Raw genomic sequence first — 24,053 nt, 5'->3', positions numbered from 1 at the left:
TTGAGTCGATCAGGGCGGTGGAGGCTCTAGAAAACGATGTATTGGCTGCGATGGAGATATGGGCAGAACAAATCCAGGGCGACCAGAAAACGATTGAATCACGCTCAAGGATGGCAGTAAGAAGACGGCAAGTCCACGAAAAAGATATGCAAAGGGAGGAATTTCCATAGGCCGAGAGCCACCGGGACAAAATGGAAGACAGCGTCAAGCGGGCCATCTGCGATCTCAAATTCTGTTGTAGCTTCGACTAACGATCTTGTCGTAGAGGGAAAAGACAATGTCCTGCGTCAACGAGGAAGAGAACACATTCAGCACATGCAGAGCACTCAGCGCACCCAGAGCATCCAGAGCATCCGGAGCATCCAGAGCACTCGGCCCAACCAAGTCTACAGTCGGCAGCCTCGGACGTGGCGGCAGCAGAGCGGTGCAATCCACACGCCTTGGACACTTGCCATGGCGTTGTTGAAGACCAGGGTCCAGAGGGTAATATTGGGAATAAACTCGGGGAATCGCTGGATGCGGTTGAAGTAGTAGTTGTAGGCCGATCCGCCAATCATGTAGATCACAAACAATATAAAGGAGTAGTAGAACAGACTGCCGATGAAGGAAGAGCCGCTTCCTGCGCCCGGAGTTGGGGAGTCGGTTGGTGGGTTGGGGGGCGCGCTGGTGGAGCATGCTGATGGCGACTGCCACGAAATTGAGAGGACGTTGCTTTCATACGAGTTGCGCACTGGCTCCTGATTCTGTAAGTGATTTGACCACCACCCCCATATCCAGAGCAGAGTCAAAGTGGTCGCGGAGTGAGCGGACTTGGATCTCCGTAATAGACAGCTAACGGCACCCAAGCTGAGTGAGAAGGGCCTGAAGGAGCCACGGTCGCAACCCTACCTTATCAGCAGCCTTATCGATGCATTTGATGGCAAGATTGACTTTGCGGATGGTATCGTTGTATCTATCGCCAGGTCGATCCGGGTATGAGCACTAAGTGCATGTGCACAAACATAGGCCCACCTTCTCCCTCCACCTCCCATCGCTTTGCGGATATATCGTTACCGTCCGGAGAAAGTCAGGTTGAGTGTGTTGGTGGAGTCGATCCAAGTGAATTCAGGCGTGTGCTGATCGGCGGCAAACTCGACAACCTGAATATACGCCGATGCAAATCGAGAGCTTTAGCAAAGCACAGAGAGGGGTTTTCGGGATGGCAATCACATCGGGGCGGGCTGCATCGCTTGGTCGAGGAGCAACCCACATCAGTGACGCGGACATCGCCGTCCTTGTCGTTGGTGGTGATCTGGCCAGGTAGATGGACGTTAGCAATGCTGCTCGACGATGGGATATGCTGAGCCGGGCTCGGGCAGCCGAGTGCCTGAGCACTGTCCTTGGAGCGCGCCACGCACCTCGCAGAAGTTGGCGGTCGCAGAGCATTGGTCTAGTTGGGATTTGAATGAAAGCAGCGGACAGCATATCAGTGCTGGAGATCTCTGAGACCATGATGACATGTGGAGCCCAGAGGATATTGCTCTCGGACTCTGGGCAGCGCCCCAGTGGTGTCTGGTAAAGATCGAGGCTAGTGCGAGATAGCCACTGGGCCACTATGCAATGAAGCGCACCGTTTTTAGGAGCAGTATCGTTATGCTTCAGCGGGCCACAAATGTTGAAGTAGGTGCGGCGATAGTCGATCGAGTTTGAGTGTTGGGTGGAGGAGGTGATGACTTGCTCGCTTTGGGAGGCGGTGAGCGGTGATGAAGGCGCCAGGATGACAGTATAAGGCATATGCAGTGGTAAGCACAGGCCACCACGGAGCAGCCCGATGGCCAATGTCTCCAGAGTGCAGACAGCAGCCGAGCCAGTCCAGATGCACAGGGGGGGGGAGAGCAGCCAAGTCTCGCTTACACGGCGAGGCTCGTCAAGTTGAAGTAGCGATCGCCCTGAGTCAGGGTGCAGTTCCAGACGGCACCCGAGACGAGCAGCGACCACGAGGACACAAGGGCAGTCAAGAACAGCAGATGATGCTTCATTCTGGTCTTGGATGAACGTCGGTTTGCAGGAGAGGCGAGCGAAGGCCAAGAAGGGGCAGCAAGGGCAGCGACCAAAAGCCAGCGGCTGGTGGCGGACGTTGTACACGGCTGCGCAGCAACGACGCTTTCCCACGGGGGTCTTGGCGGCACCCGCTTGGCTGCTGCATCCCCACACGGCGAACGGCGCTGCATGACCAGCGGCCCAGGATACCGAGATGACGGCACCATGATTCGCGCGCTCACTCCTTGGCGCTCCGATGCGATGCCGGCCGATTTGCGAGATGTTGAGCCTCTCAAGTATCGAAGACCGTCTTTGACGCACGATCCCCACAGGCAAGACCCAATGCGATCGAGGCTGCTGTCCTCCCGACAAGCAACAGTGCTATTTGGGCAACTCGGTTGCTGGTTGGCTCCGAGTGAGTGGCGGAGAATACCTGAAATAATACTTATCCGTCCCCCAGGGCTCCACCCAGCACGCTCATGCGGGTCGAAACAGGCGGATTCGTCCGTCGCTGCATCCGGTCGCTAGCTCGCAGTTGAGAGGACCAAAATCCACACACGTCACGATACTGGGATGATGAGGGGTCTTGCCGAGGATGCGGCCCTCGCGGAGGTCGTATACATAGGCACGGTTGTCCTGCATAGTGCGATCGGATCCGGGCGTTAGCTCTCCGGCAGCGCGAGTCAACCAGGGCGATTGACCATTGTGTTCTGGCTGATTTGCAGACTCAGGCTCAGCCATCGCATATCACATGTAGCATCACCGTCCATGCCGCCATCGGCGTTGCCTACCTCTGATCCCGTCGCAAGGAACCGGCCACAGGGCGAGATGCGACATCCGATCCCGTTCATGCGATTGACGTACCCGTGAAACTTGCGCACGATCCCTGCCGACGTCCTCATGTCCCAAAGCGCCAGCGCATCACCGACCGAGCCCGTCACGAAGCACGCCTCGAGACCCTCCACGGGCGTGCCGTAGTCTGGAACTTCGATTGTGTGGATCGGTCGGCTTGAATCGCCCAGCAGTCCCTCGTACGACTTGGCCAGGGTGCATCGAGCCATATTCCAGATTTGAACGGACTTGTTGCTGGTTGCCAGGACGACGATCTGAGACTCGTATGTGTTGGCCAGGCCGAGGCTCCAGAGCGACTGAGCCGGGGCCGAGAGCCGATATCGACACTTGTATGAGTTGTAGTTGAGCTGCGGCTTGATACAGCGCGGATCGACGCTCTCGAGGTGATACGTAAGAACGTGAACTTCTGGTCCAACCGTCAGCATCAGCAGGCGATCGCGGTAATAGAAGCGTGCATCGCGTATCTCTTGGCGACAACTCGCCGCCGGGTCGGGTGAAAGCCTGGGCTTTCGGCGGCCTTCGCGCTGACAAGACAGTAGATTTTCTGAGCAAAAGCTCAGCAGAGGCTCGGAGCGACCTGTCTGCCACAGCCTTGCGGTCTTGTCGGCCGAGGTCGATAAGATCAGTCCGGAGCCATCCGGGTCGCTGCGAGCACCCCAGGATCCCGACAGAACGGCGCCGTTATGTCCCGTCAGGCTCTTGAGGGATTCGTTTCGAGAGAGCCTGGAGAGCCCTATTGTTTTGTCGACCGAAGCTGTGGCCAGCAAGTGACCGGCAGGGTGATACCGCAGCCATGTCACCGACCCCTGGTGGTTCATTGCGAATGGCTTCTGTGTCGGAACGATGGGCAGCCCGGTGTCTGGTGAGTACTCGGCTCTGTGAGTGCGTGTCGGCTGGACTTGAGCCGATTGCTTTCGGGCGGAGCGGGTGGCGTTGGTCTGGGGCTTGAACAGAATCGCAGATTTGGGAGGAGTGGCGTACCCAGATGATTTGACCGTTGACCGGAAGGTCAGCGGGTGGTTCAAGGAAGCAGTTGACTTTGCTGGCTTTGGGGCTGACTTGGAGACTGGTTTGGATGCAGACCGGGTCGGCGTCGAGCGTGGCGAAACCGGGCCGTCGACATGACAGAGAGGTGAGGCCCTTGCAAAAGCGGCTTCCTTGTGGCAGAAGGACAACGCAGGAGTGCCGCTGGTGGTTATGCCTGCACGAACGCTGGAGAGTGACTTGCAGATGTAAGCCGGCATGCACTCAGGAAGAGCCCGGGAGGGATCGCGCAAGTGGGCAATCTCGGTGATTCTGGCGGCATGCAGGGCCCTCATGCAGTCGCAGACGGTGTTGTCGAGCCAAGCGCCGGTGACAAACTCGGCTGCCACGACCTGCACGAGGGCGTCCAAGCTCGAAAAGTCATCCATGCAGATTGAGTCTATGGTCTCGATACCCTCGGCTTCGCGACCAAGTGTGGGTGAGTGGACTTGCAGTGTCACAACGGACAGCTCGCCACTCATTGAGGAGCCGATAAGCAGGTCCCAGGTGTCCCGTGCATCCGAGGAGGGTGTCAGCGAGTAGTTGGTTGCCGTGGGAAGGTACCGAAAGCCGGGTTCAGGACTGCCGCCGCCCTGGGCGGGCAAGTACTCCAGCGGCGTGTGCCGAAACGAGAGAGCAAAGCTGGGACGGTATGAGTCGGGATCGATGATAAGCAGGCCATGAATGAAGCCTGCGAGCAAGAATGTCTTGGCCTGCTTCGGGACGTATATGTACTCCAGGTACAGGACAGAAGGGGAGTTTTGAGCCAAGATCGAGTCTGGTTCTGAGGCCGCTGTTGTGGAGGGCATTGAGGAGCCACTCTGCCGCCAAGCTGGCAGGCTACTGACAACGGCGGCGCTTTCGTCAGTTGGCGCAGATTGTGCCGATTCTTGACGCAGGGCTTCGGCGGATAGTGCAAGGGATGCGTCGACGGCTGTGAGCCGGTGGATGAAAAAACGATTCTCTGGTGGCTCGTGTCGGTATCCGTATTCATAGAAATGGATCTTGCCTCCCTCGGTCGCTATAGCGAACCGAGATGCCTTTGGGTCTCGGGCGGCGCTGGTGAGGGCATGGGAGGACTCTATTCCGGACTGATAGAGACAGCACATCGAGCTCAAGTCCCACACTGGCTCGGGGAACGAGTGCCGATCGACGGGCCACAGTTCAAGCGAGCCAGACGAGAATGCCGTGGCAGTATTATGGCCATTGTGGAAAAGATCGAAGCACGGAACCAGAGGGTGAGCAGCCATACAGACAGAATTGTGCTCAATCGATCATCTGCACACCAGCGCTGCATCGCCACAAGAAACGTCGGCACGGCGGGGCTGCTTCTGGATACATACGTTTGAAGGTCCGGTCTTCCGAGATGGAGAGCAGCCAGAGCCGATCAGGAGAGTCGAGCTTTGGATCGGTGCCAGACAGAGACGGCGTAAGAAATTCAACAGCCGTCACTTGATCGAGATGGCCCTGCAGCCGGGTCGACTGACCGCTGGCGATTTGGACGACGACGATCTCGTGGCCGCTGCCGATGGCGACGAATCGGTCCTGAGGAGAGAGTTTGGTGAAGCGAGGGCTGTCGAGGTTGCGGAGAAGAATGCGAGGCGGCATATGCTGCGAGGAAAACGAAAGCCGAGGCAAGCGCCAGACGAGCAGCTGGCGATCCAGGATCACAACCAGGGTGGTGAACTCGGCATGATCGCTGCCAAAGAGGAGGGTGTATGGCGCCGAGGCTCGCTCAAGGGCACAGAGCTCGATCCAGTCCTGCGTCTCGGGGCTGCCTGAGTGGATGCGATCCCGATGGATGTATCCAATTGTGTGCGGCGATGGACCGCGGGCCTGCTTGGGCAGCGAAGGACTCTGTAGAGGACAGACGAGCCAGCGACTGGAGAGGGCAAACGGCTGATGACCCCGGATGCAGATCCCAGAGAGCTGGGTGGCCATGTAAATGTCGAAGGGGCGAGGGTCGGGGACACTGGGGTCGGCGATCATGCTGGCGGACTGAATTTATGGGAGTGTAATGAGTTGATGGAGTGAGTGTTGCCGGTGTGAGCCGGCTTCAGCAGACCTCGATAGCCGTCCAGAGCAGCAAGAAACGACGGCCGCGGTGATGTTCGCTTGGGGCGACGATCGGAGATGCAACTCCGATCGCCGCGCTTGGTGGGGCGGCGGAAACTGGCCACGACAGCAGCACCTGGACGAGAGAGCAAAGCGACGGGTTGGCTCCCTCGATCGCACCACCTTATATCGCCACGACGTACCCCGGCGACGACACAACCCAGGTGAGCGGGCGCAGGAGCACGGGTGGACACGGAGAGCAGCCGTGCCCGCTTGCCTCCTGCTGGACCAAGACTGACTCTGGCCCGGCATCGTCAGATAGGCGCCATGAGCACGACGACCAAATATCCATGCAAGGAGTATGCATGCCGGATTCAGGTAGGCCACGCTGAGCCATAGGGAGAGGCAAGTGCGACTGCATATATGGACACATGCTGGATGCGAGGCTAAGCGGAATGGCTGTGTAGGGCTGTCTCGTCAAGAACGACTACAACCAGGACCGCTGCGTGCAGTATGTCAAGGCTCTGGAGCAATGCTGCCGCCAGATGCAGCAGGATGGTGTTGCCGATGCGCAAGAGGCATGCGGCAGCATATGGCGGCGATGGGAGCGAGAGGCCAAGCAGGCCGCAGCAGCAGCAAGACAGAGCCGGCAACCAGAGTGAGGATGACCCGCGGGCGAGTCGGAAACGGGACAATACAGCCCCGGTATGAACCACAACATGCGGCTCCAAACACTTGGACATGCACTCGAAAGAGATTGTCGCGCTGCACTTGCTCTGGTCTGGTCTGCCAGCACTGGTCTGCATCTGCCAGCGTTGGTCTGCACCTGCCAGCATCTGCCAGCATCGGCCGGCATCGGCCATCGTCGGCCGGCATCAAACGGTGATCGGCCTGAGCCAGCGACGCAAACCATATGACCAAAGATGGCAAGTGTTTTTTTGCACGCGCGCGCCGATTGGCGGCGCTGTTCTGTGCCACTGTGTCTGTGCAACGCGTGTGTGTGTGGGCTGCGCCGCGCTGCGCTGTTTCTGTGGGGCGCCGCAGCACAAACTAAGGGACACACACACACGCACCGCCGGCACACACACACACGTTCTGTGGCGTCATCGCCAACTTTTTTTTTTTGATAAAAGGCGTCCTGTCCCGTCCGTTCCTGTCCCCGCCGGCCTTCTTCCCTCATATCTGCTGCCTCTTTGCACCCCGCACCCATCCAAGCACCCATCTCATAATGAGCGAGCCCCAAATCAGTATGTTCCTGTCACTGCTATCGCTGTTCTTTCTCTGTCTGCAGCAGCCCATTGCCAGAACGCCCCGGATCGCCCCCCCCCGCTCGCTGCCTCCATGACTGGCATCAGCGACCCTGGTCCATTGGCCCAGCAGTCCTCGAGCCAAGTTTCTGACCCGCAGCTGCCTTTTGCCTCCCACTCGCTGCCCTCGAACCCGAATCTGCGCATGCCTCTGTCTTTGTCTGCGCTGTCTCAACCAGTCGAAATTGGCGTCTATCCCAAGGATGTCAACCGCCGCCTGAACGCCCTCAAGAACATCCAGGTGCGTCCAGCCTTCCTTCCTGGACAGTATGCTTGGCTGTCGGCCGGCATCGAGCCGCGGCTTTCCGGACGCGCTTCGACTGCTTCTGGCGGCAGCCGCGTGCTGCAACTGAGCTGGCTCTCTGATTTGCATTCGGGGGCCCAGGACCACCGAGTCCGTAGTGGGCGGCCGGCTCCTCCCATCAGCCACCGCCATGCCTCGCGATCTCCATGCCAAGCCTCAACTGACCAGCCAACTCTCTCTTTTTATGTTGCTCGCTGTGCCGACCGGATGGCGGCTCTTCCCCTAATCATCGTGCCGATCACCATCTACATTCCTGTCGCACTGCTGTCTCTGGATACTATTCCCTTGTGCCGCTGCCGTCTCGCGGGTGTGATCATGGCAATAGGACGAGCACGCCAAGATCGAGAGCCAGTTCCGCGACGAGGTTCTTGCTCTTGAGAAGAAGTACCATGTCAGATACCTGCCCCTCTACGAGAAGGTGAGCCGTCTTGACCCGGCAGCGCACTGAAGCGTTTCGCCTGCCTCGAGCAATCCAACGGCCTATTCTCCGCCTGCGCCTCATTGGCTTGCAGGCTCCGCCATGTGTGTGTGTGGTCCGCTCCTGTTCCCACGCCCACCGCTAACCGTTAACCGCTCCACCCGCCCTTCCCTTCCAGCGCGCCGAGATCGTGAGCGGCAGCGTCGAGCCCACCGATGCTGATTGCGAGCGCAGCCCCGAAGACCAGGAGGAGGTGAATGTGCTGTCTGATCGCCTCGTCCCATTCAATCTCATCGCTCCCATTCAATCTTGCCGCTATGCGGAGGATATCGGGCCCTATGCTTGGCTGAGTCCCGCCTTCTGACCTGCTTGCAACTCTGCCTGTAGGAGAGCGAGGTTGTCGAGCCCGCCACCGGCATCCCCAAGTTCTGGTTCACTGCCCTCTCGAACAACCCCTACCTCAGCGAGTTGATCACTGCCAAGGACGAGGAGGTCCTCAAGCACCTCGTTGACATCAAGTCGCACTACCTTGACGACAACGCCGTAAGTGTTAGCCATGCTGCACACATGCATCGTCCGCCTGCATGGCGGTGCCCTTTTCCCCGCTGGTCCAGCCGATCTCACCCCGGAACAAATGCGATCTCTCTGCTCTACAGGGCTTCAAGCTCGAGTTCTTCTTCGAGCCCAACGAGTACTTCAAGAACTCTGTCCTCACCAAGACCTACTACCTCACCAACCCCCCTGACGCCCACGTCGGCGATGTCCTCTTCGACCGCGCTGAGGGGTAAGCTCCGATTCTGTCGCACTCGGGCCTGTCATGTTCAGCCACTCACCAGTGCTATCGTAATCTCCACAGCACCCCCATCGAGTGGAACGAAGGCAAGGATCTCACTGTCACTGTTGAGATCAAGAAGCAGCGCCACAAGGGCACCAACAAGACCCGCACCGTCAAGAAGACCGTCCCCGCCGAGTCCTTCTTCACTTTCTTCAGCCCCCCCAACCCTCCCACCGACGATGCCGATGTCGACGAGGATCTCCTCGACGAGATTGAGGAGCGCGTCGAGGCCGACTATGAGGCCGGCGAGATCATCAAGGAGAAGATCGTCCCCAACGCCGTCGACTGGTTCACCGGCCGTGCTCTCGAGTACGAGGATGACTTTGATGGTGTTCCCCCGTGGGCTGAGGATGGTACGTGTGGCTCGACTCTGTCTGCCTTTGCATCTTGCACCACCAGTCACTGCCGCTCGTCCCGCATGATCGTGTTCTCACATCCGTCTGCTCCCGCCTGCAGATGACGACCTTGATGAGGATGATGAGGACGATGACGATGACGAAGATGACGACCAGGAGGCCCCCCAGGGTGATGTGCGTAACTAAGTCTCGTTTATCCTCGATCGTCCGCACTTGACCACCCCTCCTTTCCTTTCCTGCGTACGGGTCCTCCCTTTTATTTCCATTGATAGACCTTGACTCCCCGTCGCGCCCACCCTTCGCCCTGTGCCGCTTTCCCAAGCGGAAATCACCACAGCGCGTTGGCGGCATTTCGTTTGAGAGCCGCTTTTTCTGCCTATTCGCTCCAACGGCTCGTAATCCCAGGGCGGTGCCTCCAATGCTAGCAGTGAGGGCCTGGTTGGGATTTGGTAACCCTGGCCCCTCTCCTCTTCCCATTACTGGCACTTGCGCAAACCCCCCCCCGCCCATCATTTCCTCTTCGTTCGTTCTCGCTACCTCTCCTTTTCACCCGAGCATTTTGCCCCCTCCCTTCCCCATTCATAGTTGTCCCAATGTAACAATACAAGTATGGCCCTGCCCCCTCTGCCAATTGCTGATACGATCCAATCTTGACTTTCATCTCTTCTCGGGTTCCTCGGTCAACAGAAACCCCCGGAATGCAAGCAGCAGTAAATAGCCTCGGGTGAGGATCTGGACCGGCCGAATCAAATAGGAAGAAAGGAAGTTGGAAGGCAAACGCAGTGTACTGTGAAGATTTGTCCCTGCTCCTTCACAAACCTCCATCCGTAATGGCCCTGACGATTCGCCCAGTGTGTTTCGCTTCAGGCAGATGTGCTTCTGCCTGCTGCTTCTCTGTCCAGCACTTAGCCACCTTGTGTACATATCAAGTTCTCACTCCCCTCCCCTCAGCGGCAAGAGAGGGGGGGGGCAATCAGCCCGATGCGGCATTTGCACCAACAATGCAACAGAGATGATGTTATTGATCCACCTTCCAGCAGTGAATGCGTGGGGAGGATGTGTATGCTGCGAGAGCAAGATGCGCTGGCGAATGAGGGTGGTCATGCGATTGCTCGGGGACTTGTTGGAGTACCGCCAGGAACGCCGCATTATCCGAGTGGCTGTCGGATGGACGCATGTTCCTCAACCCGATCTGGTCGTCCGCAGAGCGGCCTGGATGGATATAGACCCCACCCCATCACGCACGTCATGCCAAAAGACCCCCCCCCATGGCGCACTATGGTACGGACGATGCTCCAGACAGAAATAGACCCTCAGTTTTGGCATGCCGAAAAACTGCAACCTGTTATATTAGCTCATCAATTCTTGTCTGATGGCAGAGTGGGAGTGTGGCGGATGTGGACACTGAGTCAAAACAATGAATCGATCCCATCTGCCGACAGAAAACAACTGAAGGCCGGAAGAAAGCCCAGCAAAACAGCTTAGAGGTTGAGCTTGGTGCGGCGCCAGTTGCGGCGCTTGGCGTTGTAGCTGCACGAGCAAAAAATAACAAGCAAAGAAAGGCAGCGACCGGGTCAGCGCATCTTGACGGCAACTTTGGCTAAGCTCACAATACCACAACAGCACAACAGCACAGCAGCACAGCAGCGCGACATCAAGTGCGGGTGAGGCTTGTGCCCATCGACCTCTGCCAAAAGTTTGGCCATATTGCCTCCCCCTCTCCGTCGCTCTCGAACGACTGATTCTGGAGCATGCTCGCAGAGACGGGGTCTACTCGTTTTGCTGATGCACCCTCTTCTCGCCTCTGGCGTGGCGTCATTCGCTGCGCATCGCGTGAGAAGAAGAAAACGTACCGGATCTTGTTATCAGTGCGGAAGCGGATCCAGTTGGGGATGGGGCGGTTCTGCTTCTGAGCCTTGCCCAGGTGGCGCTTGATAGCAAAGGTCTTGTTGGACGGCTGCATTTCAGAATGAGAGCGGGGGGAGACAGATGTGACGGTGGACGTCAGAAAGGAGGCTCGAGGGCTCTGTCTGCTATGGCGGGGACCCCAGTTCAAGCTGCCGTAGCCAGGTCGGAGGAGGTTTGTCGGTCCGATCCGGCTTGGGTGTTTGCTCGGGACGTGCCATCGATATCGTTGGCACTGATGGTGATGCGTTGTATATCAGCGCCCATTTGGAATCGACTGCCTCCATCGGGATTGTCCGTCCTCCAAGCCAGAAAGTCTTGCCAACGGTCGCGGATCGCGGGTGATTACGCTTCCAAGCCGCTGCACCGATCGCCGTCCATGCAGGGTGCAGGCTTATCTGCAGCTGGTGCTCCTCCGGGCCCCGATCAATCCAGTCGCCGACCGACAATCCATCAGCCAGACCATGGAATCCATCGAGCCTGTTCCTCAATGTGCTGAAGTCGACGATAACGATGATATTGATAATGCACGCTCCATCGAGGTCGAGCGACGCATGCTAGAGACAGTTCCACAGCGAACAGATGTGGCTTGTGTCGGTGACGGTCGGGCTCGCAGGGCTGATACAACGGAAATGCTTGCGGGTTCTGTGGTCGTCCAGGCGGCTGTCGTGGTGTCGGTCGATCCGTCCATGCATCCATGCATGCATCCATCCATCCATCCATCTATCCATGCATCTATCCATCCATCCGTATATCTATCCATGCATCCATCTGGCGACAGTCACTCGGCATTACCATGGCGAATAACTCAGTCAACGGTTCCTGTCAACTATGTGAGGGTCTGCTGGGAGAGAGAGGCTCCGAAAATGTGCCGTCTCTCCGCACCTTTGTCGTCGGCCTCGCTGCCCTCGCTGGTGTCCTCGCTGGTGTCCTCGCTGGTGTCCTCGCTGGTGTCCTCGCTGGTGCTCTCGCTCCACGCCGGTGCTTAGTCATCGCGCACGTGTGGGTCGTGGGAGCGTTCTCACGGCAAGTACCAGCCGCGGCGGACAAGGATGCCAGGGGGGGGGCAGGAGTGTCAGGGGCGACCTGCAGGCGCTGCCGTCAGACGCCTCCGGAGACAGAGACAGAGGCTGAGGGCTGGAGTCGAATCGCCGCAGCTTGCGTCGAGCGAGGATAGGTACTTACTCTGCATCCAGAACGAAGCGCCGCCAGGCGGCCGTCCTTTTGGCACCAAGTCTGTCCGGAAACCTCAAACCTCACTCAGGCGAGCCCGGCATTTGCCAAGACATCTCGCGGGCTTCATCTCTCCTCTCCCTTTTCCACCACATCGCCAGCCCGATCAGCGCCGCTCCGGCACATCCAAGGCGCCTGATCCGCCGCCTTCGTCGTCTCTGGCTCCCTCCAGCTTCGATATCCCCGTCAGCGGACAGCCACAGTTCAATTCCCTGTCCGTCGCTTGTCCATCTCTCTGTGTCAACGCCCCGCCTTGGCTGCGCTGCATCGGCACTGTCTGTGCTGCTATGGCTGCCGAATCGCCCATTCAGCCTCGCTCCATCGATGCTTACGGCTTCTGGCAAGACTCCCAAGGCCCGTCGGCGTATGTGCTTGCATCTGCTGTTCTTGCATGGCTCTCCCGACAACATGAATCGAATCTCGTCCAAATCCGCGGCGTTGATAGGGTTCACTTTCAACTTCCGCCCCTTGCCCTCTCACTCTCACCGGCCCATCGATGATCATCTCCCCGAGCGAACGCTGGGCACTTGTTTGAGCAGGAGCGGAGCGGGGCGAGACGAGCCTGCATGCTCACACCCATGTGCCGACGTGGCCGGCATCCATGGCGATGACGGACGACCACGACGATAACGGCGGCGTCTGACGGATCCCCCTTCGCCGGCGTTTGATTTTACTTGAAATCGCAATCCTGACCCAGACCGCCAACAACGAGCCCCAACACAAAGGAGCTCGAGTCCAAATGGATCTCGGTGCTTGACCGATGGCCCCAGGCTTTGAAGCAAAAGCGCAAGGTGAGGCTGCCAGGCAACACGATACAACCCCGTCGCATTCATTGCGGCTTCTTCTCACGCAACGCACATAGACTTTCGGCTTGTCGTCGTGAACTTGGAGTGTGCCCTCCTGCAAGACCTTGGTTCATGGAAAGCGCCTCGCCCCAGTCCCGGAGGGGAACCGTTGTCGAACATGTCGGAACGGACGGGTGAACGCTGGATTTGTTGCTGGTCGAGCCCATGTGCTTCACTCGCTCCGATACGTGCTCGCACAATCCGCCATCGATCTCGTCCTTCCGTTTCTTGCTCGTATATCTGGACTCTCACATGCACGTGCCATCTATCCAACCATGCAGCTCAAGAAGCTCGTGCGATCTGGGATCCCGCAGTCGCTTCGCGGGAGAGTGTGGATGACCCTGGCCAACGTCGACCAATACCGAAGAGAAGGCGAGTTCGAGGTGGGGAGATCGCGGAACTGGCTCTGGCTCTCCTGCGCTGCCAAAAAGTCGCAGCCAACAGCGACGCTGTGCATCGGATTGCATCGGATTGCATCGGCCATTCAAACTGGATGGATAAGTGACGGCGCCAAATACCTTCCGGACTGATGCGATCCCGGTCCTTTCGTCATTGCGAACACCCTTTCGACTTTGCCAGAGACTCCAGCAGCAAGAACCCACGCCGATCTTTGAGGTCATTGACCGAGACATCCATCGCTGTTATCCAAACCATTCCATGTTCTCGGAGGCTAACGGAGATGGGTAATGTCTCTTGAGATCGTGGACTTGTTGGCGTGGTGCATGCAATCTCCCGTCGCTGCTTTCAAGCATCCGGATCATTACTTGATTCGGACATCTACTGACCTTCCTCGTTTCTGCTGCCCGTCGCGCTTGCTGTCGGTTTTCACATTTATCTCCTGTGGTGATGGGGGGGGGTGGAAATCCTCAGACAAGTGTCGCTTCGAAATATTCTGCAAGCCTACGCCATATACAATCCCGAAGTTGGATACTGCCAGGGCATGGGGTTCTTGGTCGGAATGATGCTCATGCATTTGCAAGCCGAGGTACGGAAACCACTGAAAGTCTCGGCCTTCTACCACCGTTTTGTCGACCCAACTCATGTGTGCGATGCTGGCGCCGGCGCTGGTGGTGCTGGGGTCGGTCTGGCTATCTTCCGCCCGGCGCTTCCTTCAGGACGCATTCTGGCTGCTCGTCGCCAGTCTCGACCGATACTCGCAAGGATATTACACACCAACCATGTCAAAGCTCTTGAGCGACGCCAATGTGTTTCAAAGCCTGCTCAAGACACACTCCCGGAGGCTCTGGAAGCACATGGTGAGCCGTGCGATGCTCTGAAAGCACTGGAGTTGGAGAGCGATAACTGGTGCAGCGGATGCATCAACAAGCTTGCTGCGGATCACTCCCGGCCCCCTCCCTCTTCTCAAGGCTGACTTTGTCGCCTCGATACACTCTTCTCAACAGAACAACCAAGAAGTAACGCCGCTGATGTACATGACCCAATGGTTTCTGACGCTGTACACGACTGTCCTGCCGTGGCCGACAGTACTGAGGATATGGGATATGTTTTACATGCAGGGTACGGATCTCAGACGCTGCTTGGCACGAAGGGATAAAGTGAGCCGAAACAGCGCGAGTGCGCTAATGCAGAGTCCAGCACCGTTGTTCATCGAGGCGGCTGCGGCTGATTGGTTGTTTCTGATGCATTCTTTCCATCGGCAGCAGGTGTCAAGGTGCTCTTCCGGACAGGCTTGGCGATCATGAGGATTCTGGAGCGTACGTTCAGCGCTGACTTGGAGCATGGATCTGCGAAACGGCGTGCGGCAAACGGCTTCTCGTATCATCAGTTCCCGGCACTCGTCTTAGTCATGCCCACCCATGCGAGGACAGAGATCACAACCCGCCCGCTCACCCACTCACTCGCCCACTCCCTCCCTGGATACTTAGCATCGCTGCTGAAAAGCCCAACCACCGCCGATCTCGTCACGCTGCTACTCCACCTGCCGCCCGAGCGTTTTGGTCCCGACACGATTGTGGAGCAGTCCCTCAAGATCTCCATCAAGAGCAAGAGCCTGGAAGCCATGCGAAAGGCGTCCAGCAAATCCGCTCTCTCGGAGGCACGCAGTTCGCAACCGTCGCCAAGTTGAACGAGCAAATAAAAGCACATCTGTCTCACCATCGGGCAGTGTCAAGCGAATATGCTTGTGAGCATCCCGCAGAGCTTGTTTGTGCATCCGCAAGCGGACGAAGCCAGCCTGCATTGCGCGATGCTCATGATCGAGAGCGAGGGGAAGGAATGCCACGGGTGGTGAAGGGCCCAGGCAACCTGATGCTCGGAGCTTCATGATGTCCTCCGCCTTTGTCGTTTTTTGGGGTTCTCTATATTGAGCGAGCAAAAAAAAAAAAAGAATTGACGAGGCCGAACAGCGAGCGAATAGAAGGAAGCTGGGATTGACAGGGATTGAGTTTGAAGGAGGTGTGATGAGAGGGTGATAAACGAGGAAGGTCTCGTCGAGGAAAAGTAAAGCTAGATCTAGAGCAATGGTGAATGATGAATGGCGAAAAGTGAAGTGAATTGGATTGAAAAGAAAGGAGAGGACGAATGGAGCGAAGCAGCAGGTCACTTCAGTCATGGAGCAGCCTTGGGTTCAGAAAAGCGGTGGATAGAACTTTGACGGAGAGAGCAACACGCGACCAAGCAACAACATCGATCGGCAACACACGATCCCAAAAGCAACAGAGCCGACCCTTGCCGCGGCCCTGTCGTCGTCCCGACACGAAGAGCGACAATGCAGCCCGTCAGGATAGAACAAAGGCTCGGCGAGCGCTTGCATGCTCAACCCTCGACAAAGTTCAGCGGAACAACGCCTTCCTCTCCGTGGACGTTTCTGGCATATCCCCATCCGTCGGGGTAGCTTTCGATCAACTCGAGACGATCGCCGGTGCGGATTCCAAGTTCGTCGTGCTGCTGTGCATCGCGGTCCCAAAGGGCGTGGACCACATGGGAGGCCGAAGGCGGGGCGCGCTGGGCGGGGCGCTGCATGGACACAGTTCGTCGGGCCTCGACAACATTGGGGGGATGATGATGACCAATGCCAGCCACCGACGTGTGAGCGTATGGATCCTGGGGTCCGCTATATGCTTGATAGTGCTGCTGTTGCTGCTCGTACGACTGAGGGTACGACTGAGGGTACGACTGCTGGTACGACTGCTGAGTAGGCTGCTGTTGGGTGGTGCTTGGGGCGGGGTACGACGAGCTTTGGGCCGGATAGTTGTTGGAGGCATCGGTGGGGGCTCGGCCAAAGTTCTGCTGTTGCTGCTGGTAGCTTTGCTGGCTAGCGAGGCTTTGGGAGGGGTTGGCGACGACGTAGGACTGGCCCTGGTTCGAGTAGGCGGTGGACAAGTCGGTATCGGTTCGACTCACGTCTTGCTGCGGCTGATACTGGTACTGGCTCTGTTGGTACTTGCTCTGCTGGTTAGGGGGATAGATGGGGCTCGCGCTGGCTTTGGAGACAGAGGCGGTGGCCGTGCTGGTGGAGGCATAGCCGGGCTGCTGGGCGTCGATCGAGGAGTAGGGGTGCGAGTATCCGCTCGTGACCGAGGGGCCCGCTGAGCCCGGTTCATCCTTGGGCTGTGCTCGGCTCGAAGCCGATGCGGCAAAGGTGCTCTCGTGGACCAAGGGCTTTTGTGCGGAGCGCGATCCTCGGCGCTTCTGCATATAGACGTAGGCGCCAAATCCGAGACCCAGGACGGCGACGATGACGCCGGCGACGATGGCAGCGATGACGCCGGCGCTGAGGCCCGAGCCGCCTCCGTTGAAGGAGGGCGGGGCTTTGCCCAGGCTCTGGCACTGCGAGTTGCAGACATCCAGCGAGGGGTTGATTGCAGGCGGGCACTGGTTGGTGCATCCCGCAAGAGCACATGCGGCGTTGAGGAATCCGCATCCCGAGCTTTGGAAGGTCATGGTCTGGGTCCAGGCAGCGACACCAGCGGGGGTCTCGTTGGTGTTCTTGAGAGAGCTGAGCTGCTGGGTGAGCATGGCCTCGGGCACGTATGCCGCTGAAGAGTCACCGATGACGTTGATCTGCGTGGCAATGATGACCTTTGAAGGCGAGATGCTCCTGATCGAGCCGGTGGCCATCTGATAGCGCACCATGGACTGGTAGATGGCGGCGAGATTGGGTGTGGTGCCGTCGGACATGGTGTACTGGGCCTTGGCCTGCGGCGCGCTGACCCACTCCCACATGTTCTGGTTGGGGTAGTACATAAATACCAAGTAGGTCAGGGCATTGTAGGCGTCGGGGTTGGTTTCGATCAGGTACATGTAGTTGTTGTACCAGGGGCTGGCGGCGACGACGGGAAAGGTAATGGTGCCACCGGCACCGGGATCGGCAATGCCAGGGGCGCCATAGAAGGGCGGCTGGAGCGAGACCGAGAAGATACGGTTGGGGCCGATGGCGTTTCGGGTGGCGATCTGGAGCTTGCCCATAAAATCCATGCCCTGTAACGCGCAGACGGGATGGAGGTTAATGCACGAGTCACGGAATGCGGACGGTGTTGAAGGGAGGAGCGTTTGTTCAAGAGCACAGAGAGCGAGGGCGGGAGGTCAGATAGACGCAACAGCCAATCGCTGACACAACGGCGGCGATCCGCAGGGTTTCGCGGCCATGGTTTGATCGGTGGCTGTTGATGGGGAATTGGTGGGACTCACCGCCCTGCTGGCCAGAGCCTCGACGCTGGCGCCGTCGGTGCCGCCAGTGGCAGCAGTGTGGGCTTCCTCGTTGTCAAAGTCGACGCCATCGAGGTAGTTGTTTGCGAGGAACTGGGCCAGGTTGCTCGTCCAAGTGGTAATGACCGAGTCGCCCTGCAAGACGGAGGCAGAAACGGTATGCAAGGATGAGACCGGGCGAGCTGGATGGCGCTGTGGCTGATGGGAGCGGCGGCTTGGTGGAATGGGCCCAGAGCACAAGCCGACGGGCCGGGAAAGCAAGCCGACACCAAGCAGGATGGCATCGAGCTTGATGGCAGAGAGTAAAGGTCTGCGAGCGAGGTGAGGGGGGGGAGGAGAAAGGACAGTGCGTACCTGCTGGGTCCACAGGTTGTAGAGGCCGGTGAAGATGCGGGGCACCAGGCCGGTGGTGGAGTCGCCGCCGCCCAAGCTGATGCCAACCCTCTTGCCGTTGCTGCGGAGGATCAGGATGCCATCGGTGCAGTCGACGGTGCTGGTGCAGAACGTGGGCAGACTGAAGTTGTTCAAGCTGCCGCTGGGGACGACACCGAACGAGAGGATGATCTGCAGCGGGAGGAGTCGTGAACAATGGTTACAGAAGCGGTTTGGTTAGCGAGAGATACAGCATGCATGAATGCAGGAATGAAGGATGCAGCGGCTCAGGAATGAAGGGATGCGAATCATCGGCTAAACAGATCGCAGACGCAAGCAGTGCAGGGGATAGAGCCCCTTGCCGGGCTGTGTCGATCAAAGCACGTACATATGTGTAAGGCGAGTTGACGAGCTCGCTCCAGTGTTGGCCACCAATGTAGTAGAGGATGATCTCTGCAAAGACAGAACAGAACGGCGGCAGGACGATCAGCAGATGCAAGCGAGCAAACAGGCAAGTGGGTGATGGGATCTCGAAGCGGGAAGCGACTGGTAAGCCAGCGCGGGCAGCAATGGCCGGCTGGGCAGGCTTGGTTTCAGACCGCCATCAACATACCAGGCATGGCGGGGAGTGTGCACCGATGCGATCAGCGAGAGGGAGGGGATTGGCAGATCAGGGCAAGACGAGCAGATCAGGGAAAGACGAGCAGATCAGGGAAAGACGACACTCGGGCACCTGGGCCTGGATGGATGGATGGATGGAGGGGGAGCGAAAGCAAACGATGGCGAGCGGGTGGAAAGCAGACGAGCGACCGGGCGGGTGCTCGGGCCGGGGGTGTGTTTGCGGTGGGAAAAAAGAACCAAGGCGTGCCAAGCACAAACAAAGCAGGGAATGTTGCGACAAAGCGATGCCCGCATGCGGGTGCTGTGTTGCGACGGGGCGTTGTGCAGTGGGACGGCGGTGGGACTGTGTCTGAGACTGTGTCTGAGACTGAAGGGAACATGTCGGGACATGTCGGTGCCGCGCTTTGGGTATCAGAGAGAATGGGATGGGATGTGATGTGATGGGATGGGATGGGATGTGATGGGATGGGTGTGGCCGGGCATGACCATCAGCAGTGAGTTTGGATGTAGTTATTTGGCATTGGATGTTGATACTTTAGCGGCAAGTAGCGACCCGACTCGACTGACCACTTCGGCTGAACCCGCCTCTACCCAACTCACCAAAGCTAAACGCAGCTCACCTCACCCCAACTCGAAGCAACCAGACGCTTTTCGGCACATCAACACATGGCCGGGCACCTGTCCGTCTGGGCTGGCCGCTGTCCAGCCGCATCATGTCCGGTACTCGCCATCACCCTGGCTGCTTTGTCGCCATTGTCCCTGCGGTGGCCCTGGAATGCAATGTGTCGGCTGGAATGCGATGCAATGACATGCCATCCTATGCCTCTCGTTGGTGCATGTCCAGAACAGCAGTACGGTGCTATCAACTTGAGCTGCTATTCTCTGGATCTCAAATACACACTCGTGTCGCTGGGAATGCATCATGGCGACAAGTCTGGCTTTCGCCTGAATGATGTGAAGTCACTTGCCAACACACATCATATCATCACTGCACATATCAAACACATCACACATCACATATCAAACACATCACACATCACACATCACACATCACACATCACACATCACACATCACACATCACACATCACACATCACACATCACACATCACACATCACACATCACACATCACACATCACCGTCCCTATCATCACCGCACCGTCTCAACATCACAACTCCGCCCGCATGTCTGCACCGACACAGTTGCACAGAATCCGCCCGGCACACACACACACGCTTCTCTCCTCTTCTTTTTTTCCCAGGCCAGCGACCGGTTCCTCCCGCACTTGCGCTTGATCCCTCTTTCGCCTCCATCGGCCGTCGCCGTGGCCCCCCTGCTGCTCGAGTCTGCCCCCAGATTATATGTCCTCTCCGCCCCATCAATGGCCGATTCCACTCAGAAGGGCGAGAATGACCAGCCACGCAAAAAGCGACTGCTCGATCCCACTGATCTGCCTTCCCAGGAGCCCTCCAAACGCCAGATTCTCAACCCCCCCGGCATGCACCCGAGCTCGTCGCCCTCGAGCGAGGGACCCGCTTCCGTGCTCGCTAATCACATCGATGTCGACGAGGTCTGTCTCTGTCCGGCGCCTCGCTCGTTTCCTTTGGCTCCCGCACCATCTCCAATCGCGCCGCCGTTTGGCTGTCATCTCGCCATCCAGCGGCCTGATCAGTGTGTCCACTCGTCCACCCGTCCACCGGCGTGATCCTACTCGCCGTATCCTCATCCAACCGATGATCATCTGTCGCTCCTGCCTCTGTTACTTTGCATCCTTCAATCTCCTCCTGTCAGCCACTCCTCGCTGGCGCTGCCTTTGTCCGTCGCCAATCGGCTGCATCCAGCCCCACATCAGCCGGCATCCTGCGACTCACACGAGATCTATATCTAACATGGGCCCAAAGCGGAACCGAAGGGATCCGTAAAAGCACTAGCATCTGTAGGAGCCTAATCGGTCCGTGATCTGTTCTTCCCTGTGCATTCGCACCGCCTCCATCTGCTCACAGGACCCGCTAGAAACCTTCCAGAAACAGGCCATCTATCTGCGCATGAAAGAATACAAAACCCTCTGGCTGGCCGGCAGCGAGCGTATTGATGAGCTGGAAAGCAATGTTAATAACCTTCGGAAGAGTGTCCAAATTATCAATCATTACTGGAACGAGGTAGGCTTGCCTCTCTGCCCAGGCGTTGTCGCGATCACTGGATTCAACGCTGGCATCTGGTCCTCTCCTCGTCCTCTCGTATCGTCGAGCTGGTCCGCCGGCATCCCACTCGCCCATTCTCCTACTCACCGCTCTGCCTCATCGATCTGGGAACCAGGTCACCGAGGACATCAATCTGCTAACAATACGGGCGCAAGATTTTGGCGGGCCGCTGGACGAAAGCATCCTCGAACGTGCGTTTTGGACAGCATGCAATGCACAGTCGGCGCGACGCCGCACCATCGGCAGACCAGGCACACCGCGTGGACTGTCCCGAGCACGGCATCACCACCGTCGCCATCGCCGCCGTCTTCCTAACATGTCTGCTGGATTCAGGAACGCCCGATTTCACAAGTCTCCTGGAGCATATCCTGAACGCATCGACTCAGAAGCAGCCTCCGGATCTGGTCGAGACCAAGTCGCGGGAACGGTGGAAAGCGACCAAAGTCAATCTCGGCCATTTGCTGCGGAAAGTCCAGGCGCTGGCGACCTCATTAAGTTCGCAGAATGGTGAGCTTCGATGACGCCACGATCACCACATTGCTGGAGGCGTCCATGGACGCATGCTGTACCGCTTTGGCGGTTTCTGTCGCTGTAGACACCAACGCGCTGCAGTGGTATCGACGCTCCGGATGCGACCTGGGCAATCATTCGAGTCATTCATGGAGACTACAGATGCGTGCCCCGTCTGATGCACTTGAGTGTCCCTTCGCCGCTTGCATCCCAGCCTCAAAAACGTCGACAGAAGGCTCCGATATCGCGGCTCTGAGAGAAGAAAACGATCGGCTAAGGAAGTTGGTGGACTCGCATCAACTGAACCTGTCCAAGTCTCAGAAAGAGGTACATCCGAGAACCTCCGGACGATTGCGTGGCCGTGTGCTTAGGCCAATGCATTGATTGCTGATGATGCACATATTTTCTGCAGGCAGCAACACTCACTACCAAGCTTGCAATCAACAAAAAACGGCGCAGCGAGCTCGAGGCGTCGGTTGAATCGCTGAGTGAGAAGCTTGTTGCGGCCGAGAGGTTAGTCGAGAAAGCCAAAATGGGATCCAAGGTGACCAATGGGCCGTCAAAGGACGCCTATAGTGCCGAAGTACAAAAGTTAGGCAAGGTACGTTGTCGGCGGGACGTCGTGCCTCTCATATGCCTCAGCGGCCACAACTTTGAGCCACCTGTAACACCGCGGACCCTCCTGGATTTCATCCGGCATCGTTACCGCACACAGACGGATCAAACTGGCGGGGAGCCTGCTGTGACCGAGTCCAAGGAGGTCATCACCAACACTGTTCTTGCTGAGTCGCGGCTAGCCGAGATCGAGGCTCTTCGCAACGAAAAGATGCAGCTTGCGACCGAACTGGATACTTGGAAGGCACAGGTGGGCAACCGATCCGGCTCCTTGTCGCTGTGGGCTATATCCGAGCGAAATGCTGTCCGTGGCACTACAGACGAAGACCGAACTGCAAATATCGCTGTGAATCCGCAGAGCTCGGCGACACTCGCATGACCCTCGATGATTCCGCACTGGCAATGCCATCAGTGCATCTTGGACCGAGTCTCCATCACACTCGTTTATCGCGGAATAGCCCGTGCACACGCTCTGTGCGGAGCAGCGAGTAGCGGCTGTCAGACAACTGACGCTCTGTGCCACATTCTATCATAGATCCAGGAAATCACCGAGGACTACATTCGCCGCACCCCGATTTTTGCAACGATCGAGTCGGAGCTTAACTATTATCGAGTCGACAATGTTCTGCTCAAGGAAAGGATCGAGAAAACGACGACCGAGCTTGAGAAGCTACACGGCGAACGGCGCCAGTTTATCGAGAAACTGGAGGTGCGAATCAGATTGGATTGACTTGAATCAGATTGGATTGGCTGCTTTCGCATTTATTGGTGCGCCAGTATCCCGTTCTGAGAAGGCTGCGTGCCTCGCGGTAGCTGATAACCTTGCCGGTGACCCAGAACGAGGGCCATCGTTCACCGTGCGCCTTTGTCTGTGCAGATGGATGTAACGGACGCCCCACGGCAGTTGCTGTCGAGGAAATGGTGATAGCCCTTATTGACGCTGGACTTGCGCGCTTGACGGATGGTCGTGGCACTGTACACAGGCCGAGGAAGGCGCCCGTCGAAAAATGCTCGAGAATGAGATCCGCAACATCCACAATGAAGTCACGCGCTTGCGCGGAAATCGCGATGCGATTCAGCGAGAGCTGGAGCAGTACAAAGTCAAGAGCGAGTTGGAAATCATCCAGCACAACGAAATCTCGCACATTGCAAATAATCGGCAGGTAACGGATCGATGCGGCACGCCACTGCATCAAAATGCTGGCCAAGACAGGGCAGCCCGTCCATCCAGAGACTTGATAAGAGCAGGCGCTGTTGACGGAGCAGGCAGCGACGAGAGGCTCCGATGCCGAACAACATCCATCGCTGCTTCGAAGCTCATGTTGCGTCTTGGATCGCATGTATCCGAGGCAGCATCTCCCTGCGTCCATGATTCGGTAGGCTAATAGACTGGAAATGCCGTTGCTCTTGCAGGATCGAATCAAAGCGCTGGAGCTGCACATACAGAGGCTGAAGATGGGGATAGCAGCAAACGCCGGCGACCGAACCCTGATGCTGTTTTTCGAAGAGAACCCGAGCGGCAACCCACTGGAGGATCTGCGACAAAAGATCAAGTGCGTCATCTGTGCAGCGCGATCCGATGTGACGGTGATGGGCGATGCATCAGCTGTACAGTCTAAGAGCAGTCACTGGGCTGACGAGGGCGTGGGAGAGATATAGCGCCAGGCTTGGCTTGTGTTGCTGATTCGTTTCGCTGATGTGCTCTGTGCCGGCCGATCGATCACCCAGGGATGCCGATGCCAAGGTCAAAGAGCTTGAAACCACGGTGCAGTCATTCCGCGATGCGGCCTCAGATGAGATATTTGATCGGCAAGCGGTACGATTTTGGCTGCCTGGCATTCAGTCATTGGGGGTTCCCGAGACACAGCGACCCTGTATAAGGTTGCCCCGCAACCAGCGCAATAGCCGCAACGC

At 57.7% G+C, this 24,053-nt stretch overlaps 8 protein-coding genes across 8 annotated transcripts; 4 read left to right on the top strand and 4 right to left on the bottom strand.

The window, feature by feature from the left end:
• Positions 1–3: 3 nt before the first annotated feature.
• Positions 4–2,051, bottom strand: BJ171DRAFT_520515 (autophagy-related protein 27). Its single transcript, XM_053112445.1, has 8 exons — positions 1,894–2,051; positions 1,611–1,720; positions 1,398–1,429; positions 1,250–1,291; positions 1,054–1,139; positions 889–952; positions 453–743; positions 4–282 (listed from the first exon to the last, which is right to left on the bottom strand). Exons 1-8 carry the CDS (start codon positions 2,016–2,018, stop codon positions 226–228), a joined length of 807 nt encoding a protein of 268 aa, XP_052962951.1. The 5' UTR covers positions 2,019–2,051; the 3' UTR covers positions 4–225.
• On the bottom strand, positions 2,052–6,086 carry BJ171DRAFT_602269 (WD40-repeat-containing domain protein). The gene is made up of 3 exons (XM_053115144.1): positions 5,238–6,086; positions 2,811–5,020; positions 2,052–2,655 (listed from the first exon to the last, which is right to left on the bottom strand). Exons 1-3 carry the CDS (start codon positions 5,881–5,883, stop codon positions 2,497–2,499), a joined length of 3,015 nt encoding a protein of 1,004 aa, XP_052962950.1. The 5' UTR covers positions 5,884–6,086; the 3' UTR covers positions 2,052–2,496.
• On the top strand, positions 6,087–6,770 carry BJ171DRAFT_520512 (uncharacterized protein). The gene is made up of 3 exons (XM_053112444.1): positions 6,087–6,173; positions 6,268–6,327; positions 6,417–6,770. Exons 2-3 carry the CDS (start codon positions 6,277–6,279, stop codon positions 6,609–6,611), a joined length of 246 nt encoding a protein of 81 aa, XP_052962949.1. The 5' UTR covers positions 6,087–6,173; positions 6,268–6,276; the 3' UTR covers positions 6,612–6,770.
• An 82-nt stretch (positions 6,771–6,852) lies between these two features.
• Positions 6,853–10,198, top strand: BJ171DRAFT_520510 (uncharacterized protein). The gene is made up of 10 exons (XM_053112443.1): positions 6,853–6,875; positions 7,083–7,196; positions 7,436–7,497; positions 7,886–7,978; positions 8,157–8,231; positions 8,366–8,521; positions 8,635–8,762; positions 8,835–9,166; positions 9,270–9,343; positions 9,857–10,198. The coding sequence occupies exons 1-10, from the start codon at positions 6,863–6,865 to the stop codon at positions 9,881–9,883; spliced, it is 1,074 nt and encodes a 357-aa protein (XP_052962948.1). The 5' UTR covers positions 6,853–6,862; the 3' UTR covers positions 9,884–10,198.
• Positions 10,199–10,475: 277 nt separating this feature from the next.
• Positions 10,476–11,948, bottom strand: BJ171DRAFT_520507 (60S ribosomal protein L39). Its single transcript, XM_053112442.1, has 3 exons — positions 11,870–11,948; positions 11,023–11,126; positions 10,476–10,699 (listed from the first exon to the last, which is right to left on the bottom strand). Exons 1-3 carry the CDS (start codon positions 11,870–11,872, stop codon positions 10,651–10,653), a joined length of 156 nt encoding a protein of 51 aa, XP_052962947.1. The 5' UTR covers positions 11,873–11,948; the 3' UTR covers positions 10,476–10,650.
• A 202-nt stretch (positions 11,949–12,150) lies between these two features.
• Positions 12,151–15,332, top strand: BJ171DRAFT_520497 (rab-GTPase-TBC domain-containing protein). The gene is made up of 9 exons (XM_053112441.1): positions 12,151–12,671; positions 13,005–13,098; positions 13,434–13,535; positions 13,732–13,835; positions 14,023–14,137; positions 14,268–14,408; positions 14,556–14,670; positions 14,817–14,867; positions 15,039–15,332. Exons 1-9 carry the CDS (start codon positions 12,595–12,597, stop codon positions 15,236–15,238), a joined length of 999 nt encoding a protein of 332 aa, XP_052962946.1. The 5' UTR covers positions 12,151–12,594; the 3' UTR covers positions 15,239–15,332.
• Positions 15,333–15,449: 117 nt separating this feature from the next.
• BJ171DRAFT_520490 (uncharacterized protein) lies at positions 15,450–18,914 on the bottom strand. The gene is made up of 5 exons (XM_053112440.1): positions 18,806–18,914; positions 18,581–18,645; positions 18,175–18,384; positions 17,803–17,955; positions 15,450–17,592 (listed from the first exon to the last, which is right to left on the bottom strand). The coding sequence occupies exons 1-5, from the start codon at positions 18,810–18,812 to the stop codon at positions 15,928–15,930; spliced, it is 2,100 nt and encodes a 699-aa protein (XP_052962945.1). The 5' UTR covers positions 18,813–18,914; the 3' UTR covers positions 15,450–15,927.
• A 1,792-nt stretch (positions 18,915–20,706) lies between these two features.
• BJ171DRAFT_225190 (uncharacterized protein) lies at positions 20,707–23,898 on the top strand. Its single transcript, XM_053106528.1, has 10 exons — positions 20,707–20,972; positions 21,130–21,205; positions 21,348–21,521; positions 21,739–21,851; positions 21,937–22,125; positions 22,240–22,389; positions 22,675–22,848; positions 23,123–23,298; positions 23,553–23,692; positions 23,868–23,898. Exons 1-9 carry the CDS (start codon positions 20,859–20,861, stop codon positions 23,590–23,592), a joined length of 1,206 nt encoding a protein of 401 aa, XP_052962944.1. The 5' UTR covers positions 20,707–20,858; the 3' UTR covers positions 23,593–23,692; positions 23,868–23,898.
• The last annotated feature ends 155 nt before the right edge of the window (positions 23,899–24,053 follow it).

The sequence above is a fragment of the Polychytrium aggregatum genome (genome assembly GCF_025602895.1).
Source record: "Polychytrium aggregatum strain JEL109 chromosome Unknown BJ171scaffold_45, whole genome shotgun sequence".
Classification (NCBI taxonomy): domain Eukaryota; kingdom Fungi; phylum Chytridiomycota; class Chytridiomycetes; order Polychytriales; genus Polychytrium; species Polychytrium aggregatum.
Note: the sequence above shows the minus strand (reverse complement) of the source record. Positions and strands in the feature narration are given on the sequence as shown.